This window comes from Arachis ipaensis, chromosome B03, assembly GCF_000816755.2.
Source record: "Arachis ipaensis cultivar K30076 chromosome B03, Araip1.1, whole genome shotgun sequence".
Classification (NCBI taxonomy): domain Eukaryota; kingdom Viridiplantae; phylum Streptophyta; class Magnoliopsida; order Fabales; family Fabaceae; genus Arachis; species Arachis ipaensis.
This window is the reverse complement of record NC_029787.2, coordinates 62,926,196-62,937,912: the sequence shown is the minus strand read 5'-3', so window position 1 is coordinate 62,937,912 and position 11,717 is coordinate 62,926,196. Positions and strand designations below refer to the sequence as shown.

At 33.6% G+C, this 11,717-nt stretch overlaps 2 protein-coding genes across 2 annotated transcripts; one reads left to right on the top strand and one right to left on the bottom strand.

Annotated features, from left to right (window-relative positions):
- Positions 117-6,103, top strand: LOC107633199 (pentatricopeptide repeat-containing protein At1g11290, chloroplastic-like). The gene is made up of 3 exons (XM_016336839.2): positions 117-2,205; positions 3,233-3,329; positions 5,925-6,103. The coding sequence occupies exons 1-3, from the start codon at positions 187-189 to the stop codon at positions 6,101-6,103; spliced, it is 2,295 nt and encodes a 764-aa protein (XP_016192325.1). The 5' UTR covers positions 117-186.
- On the bottom strand, positions 7,243-10,222 carry LOC107630535 (p21-activated protein kinase-interacting protein 1-like). Its single transcript, XM_016333706.2, has 3 exons — positions 9,457-10,222; positions 8,136-8,433; positions 7,243-7,562 (listed from the first exon to the last, which is right to left on the bottom strand). The coding sequence occupies exons 1-3, from the start codon at positions 10,111-10,113 to the stop codon at positions 7,501-7,503; spliced, it is 1,017 nt and encodes a 338-aa protein (XP_016189192.1). The 5' UTR covers positions 10,114-10,222; the 3' UTR covers positions 7,243-7,500.

The following is an 11,717-nucleotide window of genomic DNA, read 5'->3' as shown; positions in this document are numbered from 1 at the left end:
AATTTATTTAATAAAATAAAAGTTTTAATATTAATTTAGTAATTAAAATTTGTCAAGTACGGAGTTTCGCACTAAAAAAATTTTAGGCAGAGGTTTGGAATAGTATATTGCTCACTTCCTATAGTATATCTGCTTCTTCGGTAGAGTGAAGTTACCAGCTTAACATGTTATTAGATTCCAACTGAAATGCTTCGCACTCAACATTTGATTCATAGTCTCTGTAACATTCTACTCTTTGAAAGGAGTGTCAGGTTTCTTAGCACTACCATTTCCACTTCTTCTTCTATACTAAATTTCTGCACAAAACCACAGCACCTTCAACAAATCCATGCGAGGTTCTTCCTCCATGGGCTCCACCAAAACTCACCTCTTTCCTCCAAACTCATTGACTGCTATGCCAACTTTGGCCTCATAAATTTCTCTCTGAAAATCTTCCATTTCGCCAAAAATCCGGATTCTGTTCTTTATGGCGCAGTCTTGAGGAACTTGTCCCAGTTTAGTGGACATGAAAAAACTCTCCTTATTTACAAGGAAATGGTTGAGAAATCAATATGCCCAGATGAAGAGAGTTTCTTGTTTGTGTTGAGATCTTGTTTTTCTCTGTCACATGAACAAGGGAGGATGGTTCATGGGCAAATAGTGAAACTGGGTTTGGATTCATTTGACTTGGTGTGCAACACTTTGATTGAGTTGTATGATGATATGGGTGACCATGAACCAGTTGAAAGAAACTATCTAGTTGAATTGAACTATTGGAACAAGTTAATTTCTGAGGCTTCTGAAAGTGGGAAATTGGATGAAAGCTTTAAACTTTTTAGCAAGATGATAAAAGAGAATATTCAGCCTAATTCTTTTACTGTGATTAATTTGTTAAGGTTAGCCGTTAATTTGAACTCATTGAAGATTGGACAAGCCCTCCATTCTCTAGTTGTGAGAAATTTGTGTGAAGAATTGTCTGTGAATACTGCAATGTTGTTAATGTATGTCAAGTTAGGTAGTTTAGAAGATGCAGAGTTGTTGTTCGATAAAATGCCGGAGAAGGATCTTGTAGTCTGGAATGTAATGATTTCAGCATATGCAGGAAATGGGTACCCTAAGGAATCCTTGGAACTCTTATATTGTATGGTTAGATTGAAGGTTAGACCTGACTTGTTTACAGCAATCCCAGCAATTTCTTCGATCACACAATTGAAGAATTTCGAGTGTGGAAGGCAAATACATGCTCATGTGATAAGAAATGGTTCAGATTATCAGGTTTCGGTTCAGAATTCTCTTATTGACATGTATTCTGCATGCGACAACTTGAGTTCATCCCGGAAGATTTTTGACAATATGATGGACAGGACAGTTGTATCATGGAGTGCACTGATCAAAGGATATGTAATGCATGACCAGTGTCTTGAGGCTTTATCGCTCTTCTTAAAGATGAAGTTGAGTGGTACAAGAGTTGATTTCATTATAGTCATTAACATCTTGCCAGCTTTTGCAAAAATGGGGGTATTGCATTATGTAAGATACTTACATGGATACTCATTGAAAGCCAGCATTGATTCACTCAAATCCGTTAAGACTTCGTTTCTTAGTAGCTATGCGAAATGCGGCTGCATAGTGATGGCCAGAAAGCTATTTGATGAAGAGAAAAGCAGCCATAAGGATCTAATTGCGTGGAACTCTATGATCAATGCGTATTCTAAACATGGAGAGTGGTTTCGATGTTTTCAGTTGTACAACCAAATGAAACTGTCTAATATTATTCCAGACAAAGTAACATTTCTTGGCCTGCTCACAGCTTGTGTCAATTCAGGCCTTGTTGATAAAGGCAAGGAGATTTTCAGAGAGATGGTGGAAATATACGGTTACCAACCTAGCCAGGAACACCATGCCTGCATGGTTGACCTACTAGGACGTGCCGGACAAATTGACAAAGCCAGTGAAATTATAGATGCTATTCCCTTTAAGCCTGATGCCAGGGTTTATGGCCCGCTTTTGAGTGCCTGTAAGTTACACTCAGAGACCCATTTTGCCGAAGTTGCTGCTCAGAAGCTTATAAATATTGAACCTAAAAATGCAGGCAACTATGTGTTGCTCTCAAATATATATGCTGCAGCAGGAAAGTGGGAAAAAGTTGCCGAAATGAGGAGTTTTCTTAGAGATAGAGGGCTAAAGAAGACACCTGGTTGTAGCTGGCTAGAATTACACGGTCAGGTACAAACAGGAAATATGGAGGATGATGATCTTGAACTCTTTGAATTGCATACAAATCAGCTCATGCACTATTAACACATGAAATCTGATGTGTCGGATTCATCTCACACTGTTTTTAAGTAAATAAGAGTTGAAAATTATAAATTGAAAACTTTTACATATCATCACAAGCATCTACTATCCAACAAAAGCATCCACCAAAAAAGAAATATACCATCCAACATAATGTTCATGATTTTGTCTTGCTTTTTCCTCATCGGAGCAGTCCCCGACCCGGCTACCCAGGTCTGGGCCTTCCTCGCGGCCCAAACCGGTTCGATAATCCCTAACCAACATTCAAAATCAAATATCCCTCTTATCTTAAACTAATAAGATAAGATAACAAGCTCCAGATATAAAAGGAGGGGTCAAGGACTCCCTCAGGTACAACACTCATTTCTAACTCCTCACCCTATACCTCTCAGATCCATTTTGACTTGAGCGTCGGAGTGTATTTGCAAGTACTACCCCTATCACTCCGCAAGTCCTGTCACTGCCTTGACCAGTGAATCTCCGATCCACCTTACAACCCGTATCAGCAACTTTGTATACACCTTGGTAAACACATATTTTAGTAGAATTTTTATTTCTATTTTCTGGTTGTATTTATAGCATCACAAACAATGAATGAATATAATTTCCCTGTGCTTTTTGTATCGATAACCACAGAAGCTAGTATAAATTGCTCCTCTGGGATTTGTATTGGTGCCTCTTCTTGAGGCTCTTTTACAAAGTATTGAATTGTTAATGGCTGCTTCTAATAAAGGAAGCAGTTTAGGATTTATTGCAATAGAGAATGCATTTTACATCAGCTGAAGCAAATGATGGCTAACAAACAGCAGTAAATGACGGAACGGACTGAAAAAAAGAGAAGATTTGTTTGCTTTGAGGAAGGAGATTTGGTGTTTGTGTAGTTACAGCCATGAATTAACTCGCAAAGATTTGACTGCGTTGAAATGCATGTTTTTCTGTTTTGTATGCTAAGCAGACACTGCCATTGAGGACTCTGGTCTATGAAGAGAACCACCTGTGCACAAAGCAGGGGACTCTGCTTGCACCACTTCAAGAAGTACAAGTGTATTTTTGTAATTACTTTCCTAACTTTAGTCTAATCATATCTTCATTATCTTTTTAATTCTGATTTTTTAGTACAAAATCAAGTCATCCTGTCCAATTAGTCAATGACAACAAATTGTAAGGTAGAAGCCAACATAGGGACCAACAAGGGAGAGGTGTCATAACTCTTGCAACTTATAACTCATCTCTTCCATTGCTGAAACAATCTTGTACTAGAGAGTCAAAAATAGTTAGTTAAAGTGAAACACGGTATAAAAAGAGTCAAAAAAAATTTTTTGAATTCAGAGTTCTAATATGTTTCTTAATCATCACTTGATATAACTCATATTTAATAGGTTAAAAAATTCTCTCTCTCTCTCTTATATTGTTAACTTCTTCTATAATAAATTTTTTACATTATCTAATACATGAAATGTCACATCCTTACATTTATCTTAAAAGTTAAAAGTTAAAAGTAAATTATATTAGTATTTTTTAATAAAATTAAAATAAAAAGATAAAAAGCTACTGAAAAGAATAATATTAAGTTTGAGTTATACTACGTGTACACTAAAATCAGCCACCAAAGTTTGCCATCAGTATAAAATATATGCTAGAATATAAATACACATTGAAAATAAATTAAACTACACATGTATTTATTATACACAAATACATTGGTGGTTGATTTTGATGTACAAATATTATTTTTGATTAAATTTTATGTTCTTTTGTACCAGAATATTACAATTTATCAGATTATTATATTATCTTTGTACTACAGAACAAAAAATAAAATTCTATATCTTCTTGTTGTTACTTATTTTACTTTATTTTTATTACAATTTATTATATTATTATATTATTTTTGTACGATATAACAAAAAGTGAAATTCTATATCTTCTTGTTGTTACTTATTTTACTTTATTTTGGCTATCTAAATTAGCCTGTATAATATTGTGAAGGTTGAAACTGTTAAAAAATATATAACAAAAAATTTAGATATTTATTGTGTTATCAGGTTATTTAAAAAAACTAATTCATAGATGTTATTATCCTACCATATCTTTAATGTTATATGTCAATCTAATATTTAATAAAAAAATAATATTAACCAATATAGAACTGATTAAAAATTTAAAAAATAATTAACAAAATATTCGTAAGAGTTTTTTTCACTTTACTATTGATAGATACATATTTTTTTTTTGCATCTTTTATATGCCAATCAAATAATCAATACTATATGCCAAACAAATAATATTTAATTAATTAATTTTTTTGAAATATAAATTATTTATTTTAATTTAATTATAAACAAATTTGCATGTACTTAAATGTCAGAACTCTACCTGGTTAATAGTTTAGGAAATAAACATATCAATATTTTAACAAATCGTTGGTAGTTGCAATTTTTTTTTGCGTCTTTTTATGTCAATCAAATAAGAATTTAATTTTGATGTCCTATTAGTGTAAAATAGTTTTACACGTGCATCTAATCACCATCAAAATTAAACTCATCAAATCATCAGGGCTATATGCCAAATAAATAATATTGTGGAATACAAAATTACTAATTTTTTGTTGTATAATTTATTTAATTTAATTTAATAATAAATATTTATATACTCAAATTTTAATTACAATACTTTACATAATCAATAATTTAGAAAATTAAAAAAATATCATTAAATACAAAGCAGTTTAAAAAAATTGAGATTTAACTAAAAGGTAAATATTGATGCACTCAAAATTTAAAAAAATATTCTACATAATCAATAATTTAAAAAATTTTAAAAATAATTTTATCTTGCATAAAACCGTTTAAAAAATAAAAAAAATTAACAAAATAATTTATAAGAGTTCTTCGGTTCATTATTGATAGGTATATACATGTAAAAAAATTAAAAAACAAATATCAAATAAAAAAAATAATAATTTTTTAAAATTAAATTGATGAGAGAAAACTTTGGATGCAAAAGATAGATTAAAAATATATAAGAATTAATACAGTTTGGTAAGTAAACTGAAGAGAAAGAAAAATGAAGGTGAAATTTATGCGTGAAATTAATAACTGCAGTAAAACGGTATAAAATTTGCAATTGTAGTTAATGGAAGCGAGGAAAAGATGGAGGCGATACCATCACGATGTTGAAGGAAGGAGAATGATGGCAATAGTGATAATAGCGAGAGGAGAAGCACTTAAAATTGATTAATGAGATCAAACTATTGGTATAAAGTACCCATATAAAGAATATACCTAAAATAAAACGATAAGATCGATACAAAATTATTTATCATCCCTAATTATTTTTTTCCCATTATCTAGTTCAGAAAATCACAAAAACTCATCCAAATAATTGTTACATACAGAAAAGTACATTCAGAAATGTAAAGAGAAATAAGAAAAATGAAAAACAGATAAAATTAATAAAAAGGATAAATTATTCGAATAAAGAATTGAAGAAGAGTTTACGGTTCCTACAACTATTAGTGAAATACAGAATAAAAATGAGATAGAAGAACATGTGTTGCTGTTAACAGTGGAAGTTCTTTTATTTAAATAACTCCGTATCGACATTATATATTGTTATAGATTTCCATTTTCCTGTTCTAATTGCAGTCAATCGGGTTACTCCTGTGTTTGTGGTACCTCCACTTGTGTTTGACATTGGAGTTGGAATTGTGTTTGTGGTACCTCCACTTGTGTTTGACATTGGAGTTGGAATTGAAGTTGTATCAGTTGACATGGCAACTTGTTTTCTTGTCGAATCATCTCCCAATAAGTTGCACGTCTTCTAGTTAGGTGTTGCTGTCTTTGTTCTTCGGTCATGTTTCTGTTTTCTTCGCCTAGTAGATTCTGTCCAAGTGGTCGACGTTGACGTGATTGCTGATTTTGTGATAGCAAGATGCAGAAAAAAAAAACGTTTGCTAGACCAAAATTGAAAGTGAAAGAGTAATTTAATTCTCTTGGGAGTTAAGTACGACTGAAAGTGGATCAGTTTTTTATTGAAAGTGGGTCAGTTTTTAAATTGAGTATGTGCTAGCAGTTTTTTTATGAGAAGTAAATCAGTTTTAAATTATGTCGTGGGGTTGAAAATGAATTAGTTTGATAAAAATGGAGGACGTAGTAACAGTTATATTGAATCAGTGTTTAACAAACATAAAAAAAAAAAAAGGATAAAATAGGAAGAAGAAATTGGATACCAAACTTTCATATCCCATTATACATTGATATAATCCATTATATGTAATTTTTTTAAAATATAAACAATAGACATAGAAAAATAAATAAACCGTGTATTGTAATTTAATTAATTGGTATAGATTTAATTAAGGAGTACACAGTTATATGTAATTTTTTTTAAGATAAACGATAGACATCAGAAATATTTAAACCGTGTATTGTAATTTAATTAATTTTATTATAAAATATCAACAAATTATGTTATTATTTGAAATAAAATGAATCAGTTTTAAACTCTGTCATGGGTAAAGTTAATTTTTAAAAAAAAAATAAAAAAAATTAACTACGTAGTGGGTAAATCTTTTTCTTGAAAAAAAAAGAAAGAGGGTAAAATGGAAAGAAGAAATTGGATACCAAACTTCCATATCCCCATTATATATTGGTATAGATATGTAATTTTTTTAAAATATAAACAATAGACATAGAAAAATAAATAAACCGTGTATTGTAATTTAATTAATTGGTATAGATTTAATTAAGGAGTACACAGTTATATGTAATTTTTTTAAGATAAACGATAGACATTAGAAATATTTAAACCGTGTATTGTAATTTAATTAATTTTATTATAAAATATCAACAAATTATGTTATTATTTGAAATAAAATGAATCAGTTTTAAACTCTGTCATGGGTAAAGTTAATTTTTAAAAAAAAAATAAAAAAAATTAACTACGTAGTGACAGTTTTTGAAGTGGGTAAATCTTTTTTTTTCAAGAAAAAAAGAAAGAGGGTAAAATGGAAAGAAGAAATTGGATACCAAACTTCCATATCCCCATTATATATTGGTATAGATATCTTGTGCATGGGTGTATAACTGCAACTGATAAATTGGACGCCTTAGCAGAAACAGGTTTCCTTGTGGGATATGTTAGTTTGAGTCCTCCAGGGACCAAAAATCCTTCTCTCAATATGGAAAATATTATACTCAAGCATGGCCATCAAGAAAGCTATCAACCTTCCATTGTTTGATCCTGTCCTTTGGGATTAGTAGTTCCAGAATGACAACGTTTTACTGCAGAAAAACAACACATCAACGAAGTCATTATTTAAGAGCCAAATCGACCAATTTCATAGAATTACAGGAGTCAGTTGATGATGTTGCTACTGAAACCAAATTGTAGAACTTTTAAAAGTCGAGTTGGTAATTGGTATACAACATAGTAAACAAGTTGCAGCAGAAAGTAAGTGTCTCTAAACTTGACAAAGTCAAACCAGAGCTCCTAAGCTCCTTTCTAGCAAAAAAGAGTTGCATTGGTCTGTTTGACAGGTTATATTTATCATATCAAATCATTTGTAGGGTTAGACAACACAAAATTTGGTGCTAGTCCAAAGTCATGATAATTTAATCAATTATAGAGCAATGGTTTAAATAAAGCTTAAAATGTTGTAAAAATGAGCTACTCATTTAGTTATGTGCAGTGATTGCTTGTATGAAATGGATCCACAGGAAATAGCAGCCATCCTTAAAGCAGTTTGATGCACTATAAAGCAAAATCATACATAAAGATATAGGATCGACAAAAAGTTACAGTATTCCGTCTAAACATAAAATCCAACAATTCAGTATTAAGAAATTAAGACTCACATTTTAGAGATGATCCAGCAAGGCATGTCAACCTAGATTGTGTCTTACACTCAGCTACTGGATTCAACTTCTCTGTTGCAGCCATTCGAACATCCCAGACATGTATAACCCCATCAGATGATGCAGATGCAACTAGGTTCGGATCATCACTCCCTGAAGCAGCATCACTATCTGTGAGCACAACAATTCCTTTTACACGGGCATTATGTGCTCCTTCAATGCAATAAGCCACCTTCCCACTGTTTATGTCCCATGCTGTGATATTTCGGTCCTCACCACCTGTGTATAGAAGTCCATTCTACAATATAGAATAAACTCTAGGTGTCAAAAAGGAGTAGAACAAACATTGAAAAGGGAAAGAAAGCAACCTCTAGGCAGTGTCATTAGGGAATAATGGTAATTTTAAACCACAAATTATGTTGCTCTACTTAGTTATATCAGAAAACAATCCAACCCCCAAACTCATCCCTCAATATGAAATTATGAATATATTTCAATTAACATTGTATGGATGCTGTATTTGCACATTCTTATCATCCATGCTACAGAAAGTTGACTTTACCAACAGAGAACTCGATCCTCAATCAAATGTTCAACACTTGCATTAACCAACATCATACACTTCCCAACAGATGTTTTAGAATACAAATGATTGAGATTAGGGCTGCAGCTAAGAGCAAAAGTCATAGGGACAGCGGCGCTTTCCTTTTGGAAAGGTGGTCATAGAATCGAATTCCGGCCGTGGTATGCACCAATAAGACCACCAAAAGCCTTTGTGGCACCAGTGGTACACAGAAGTCATGGGTGATCATTGCTCCGATGCTTCGGGCGAAACCAATTCCCAGGGTGTGACGGGCGCTCCACCCAGAAGAAGCCTGAAGTCTGACTTCGGCACATTCTAGTTTTTGGCTCGCAATAAAGCTGATAAAAAAGAATTGGAAATAGGCCAAGCCTTTTTCTAGAACTGTTCGGAAGAAGACATAGGAGCCTAGACTTCAGTAACTTCCAAAATTACAACAATTCAAAAGCAAATAATACTTTAACACCCCTGTAAGCACATTTCCAGATCATCAGCAAAGAATTTTAATTATCTAGATCATCATTAAACACCATTCAACAAGAACATAAATTTTTACATTTAAAGCTGAATTACAAAACAGAACAATGCTATATAAATACCCACCCCCAAATTCCTTACAAAATACACACGTTCCATTAATTTAACATCGCTGTAAGCACATTTGCAATTTCCACTAACACAAATCAGTATCATGCAATTGAAAGTTATATCACCAATTAAGGTCAAGAAAAAAGAGCGAACCTTCGCTGGCGTAGCGCAGAGGACCTTTTTTTGGCAGTCCAATTCAAATAGCAAGCGCGCATCCTCAGCCCCGTGCACAGTCACCTTCTCGTCCATGGCCATAAAGAACCTGTCTCCAGCCAAGTCATACCTCACTATACTTGCCTCCTTTCCAAGGCGGCAACAGAAGCTCCTTCGGCCACGTACAAGGTTGACCATGGCGAGGCATTCATCACGGCCAACAGAGAGTGCGAGCTTGCCGGAGGGGTGAAGTGCGAGGTCGTTGACGGCACGGCGGTGGACGCGGGGGAGCGTCTTGAGGTGGACGAAGCCATCGGCGTCAAAGAGCGACAGTGAGCCTTCGGCGTCGGCGGAGAGGAGGTTGCGGGGAAAGGGAAGGGAGGGAGGGGCGTAGAAAGCAAGGGCGGTGACCGTGGCAGAGTGTTGGTGGAGGGAGCCGAGGGAGGCAGCGGTGGCGAGGTCGTAGAGGTGGATTGTGTCGTCAGCACCGCCGGAGGCCACGACGGAGCCGGAGACGGCGACGCACTTGATGAGAGAGAGGTGGGAAGGGTAAGAGAAGAGAGGGCTTAGGGTTAGGGTTTCGTTTTTGGGATTTAGGGAGAAGCCCCAAATGAACCTCTCGTATGATCCTGCTACCAGACTCATTCTTGGGTGCATATCGGTGGTGAAAGATATGCTGCTGCTAATACTTCGTTTCTCGTATTAGCACCTCCACTCTACATAAACCCTACACTCTCAGCGTCACCAAGAAGGGGGTTTACGTTTTTGGTGTCCTTTTTTTAAAAGAAAAAAATAAATAGATTCTTACTTTTGGAGTTTTGGTAGTAGCCATTTAAATTTTTAAGAATTTAACATTTAAATTTTTAACTTTCTTATAATTGAAATAGATAGTCTAATTTGTCCCATTATAAAAATACTTATACATGTGTATTTGTATAGTAGCTAAATTAGTACAAAAGAAGTCATGCTTAATTTTTCTATTGGGTCTGATATATCTAAGTAAACAGAGAAATCAATATATTCAAATTTTAAAAAAGACAGAAACTTAAATATATTTTCAAATTCTCATAGATTTAAATGTCCGTGAACTAAAAGATCAAGAATCTATTTGTCTTTTTCTTTTCTTTTTAAGCACAATACTTTTAATTTTTTTTAAGTATTTAAATTCATGTGTATTATTTATATAGGATTATTTACCTAAATAAAATAAAAATATTTTTATTATCAAATTGTCTTAAATTAATTTTCACTATTATTCAATTATTCATACCCTAACCCAAAACATAAAGTCAAGTCTAACAAGGATAAAAAGACCCACCCAATAAAGGATGGCTCTTACCATCTACCCGACCTCTTAAAGAGGTCGGACACGCGCCAAGGACCAGCGTTACATATCCAAATAAGTAATTGTCTTTCCGAATCTCTCCTACTATTTGTATCTCTTTTAAGGGATAGATCCCAACAAACTTCCAAAGATAAAAGGAACGGTTATCCATTAATTAAAGGTGGAACTACTCCAAAAAAAGTGGTCATTAAACTCTACTATAAATATACTGACACCTCCTCAGATCTACACACGTTCTAATCTACTAAAAATCTGCCTAAAGTCCTTGCTAACTTAAGCATCAGAGTCTTGATGAGCGAAAAATTTATACCCTTTTTGGCATTATTTTTACATAGTTTTTAGTATGTTTTAGTTAGTTTTTATTATATTTTTATTAGTTTTTATTCAAAAATCACATTTCTGGACTTTACTATGAGGTTTGTATATTTTTCTATAATTTCAGGTATTTTTTGGCTGAAATTGAGGGACCTGAGCAAAAATCTGATTCAGATGCTGAAAAAGGACTGCAGATGCTGTTGGATTCTGACCTTCCTGCACTCAAAGTAGATTTTTTGGAGCTACAGAAGCCCAATTGGTGCACTCTAAATTGCGTTGGAAAGTAGACATCCTGGATTTTCCAGCAATATATAATAGTCCATACTTTACTCGAGATTTAATGGCCCAAACTGGCGTTCAAAGTCAGCCTAAAAATTCTGGCGTAAAACGCCCAAACTGGTACCAGAATTGGAGTTAAACGCCCAAACTGGCACCAAAGCTGGCATTTAACTCCAAGAACAACCTACGCACAAAAAAGTCTCAATGCTCAGCCCAAGCACACACCAAGTGGACTTCGGAAGTGGATTTCTGCACTATCTGTACTTAGCTACTCATTTTCTATAAACCCTAGTTACTAGTTTAGTATAAAAACTACTTTTAG

What these genes read in the sequence shown, in the direction of transcription:
- LOC107630535 (XM_016333706.2), bottom strand. Translation starts at nt 10,113, where the DNA reads ATGCACCCAAGAATGAGTCTGGTAGCAGGATCATACGAGAGGTTCATT. An exon ending in TCTGCGCTACGCCAGCGAAG is followed by an intron (nt 8,434 to 9,456) that starts GTTCGCTCTTTT and finishes TCTATATTGTAG; the next exon opens with AATGGACTTCTATACACAGG. An exon ending in TGCTGGATCATCTCTAAAAT is followed by an intron (nt 7,563 to 8,135) that starts GTGAGTCTTAAT and finishes GTTTTTCTGCAG; the next exon opens with TAAAACGTTGTCATTCTGGA.
- LOC107633199 (XM_016336839.2), top strand. Translation starts at nt 187, where the DNA reads ATGCTTCGCACTCAACATTTGATTCATAGTCTCTGTAACATTCTACTC. An exon ending in GGCTAGAATTACACGGTCAG is followed by an intron (nt 2,206 to 3,232) that starts GTACAAACAGGA and finishes TATGCTAAGCAG; the next exon opens with ACACTGCCATTGAGGACTCT. An exon ending in AGAAGTACAAGTGTATTTTT is followed by an intron (nt 3,330 to 5,924) that starts GTAATTACTTTC and finishes TTCTAATTGCAG; the next exon opens with TCAATCGGGTTACTCCTGTG.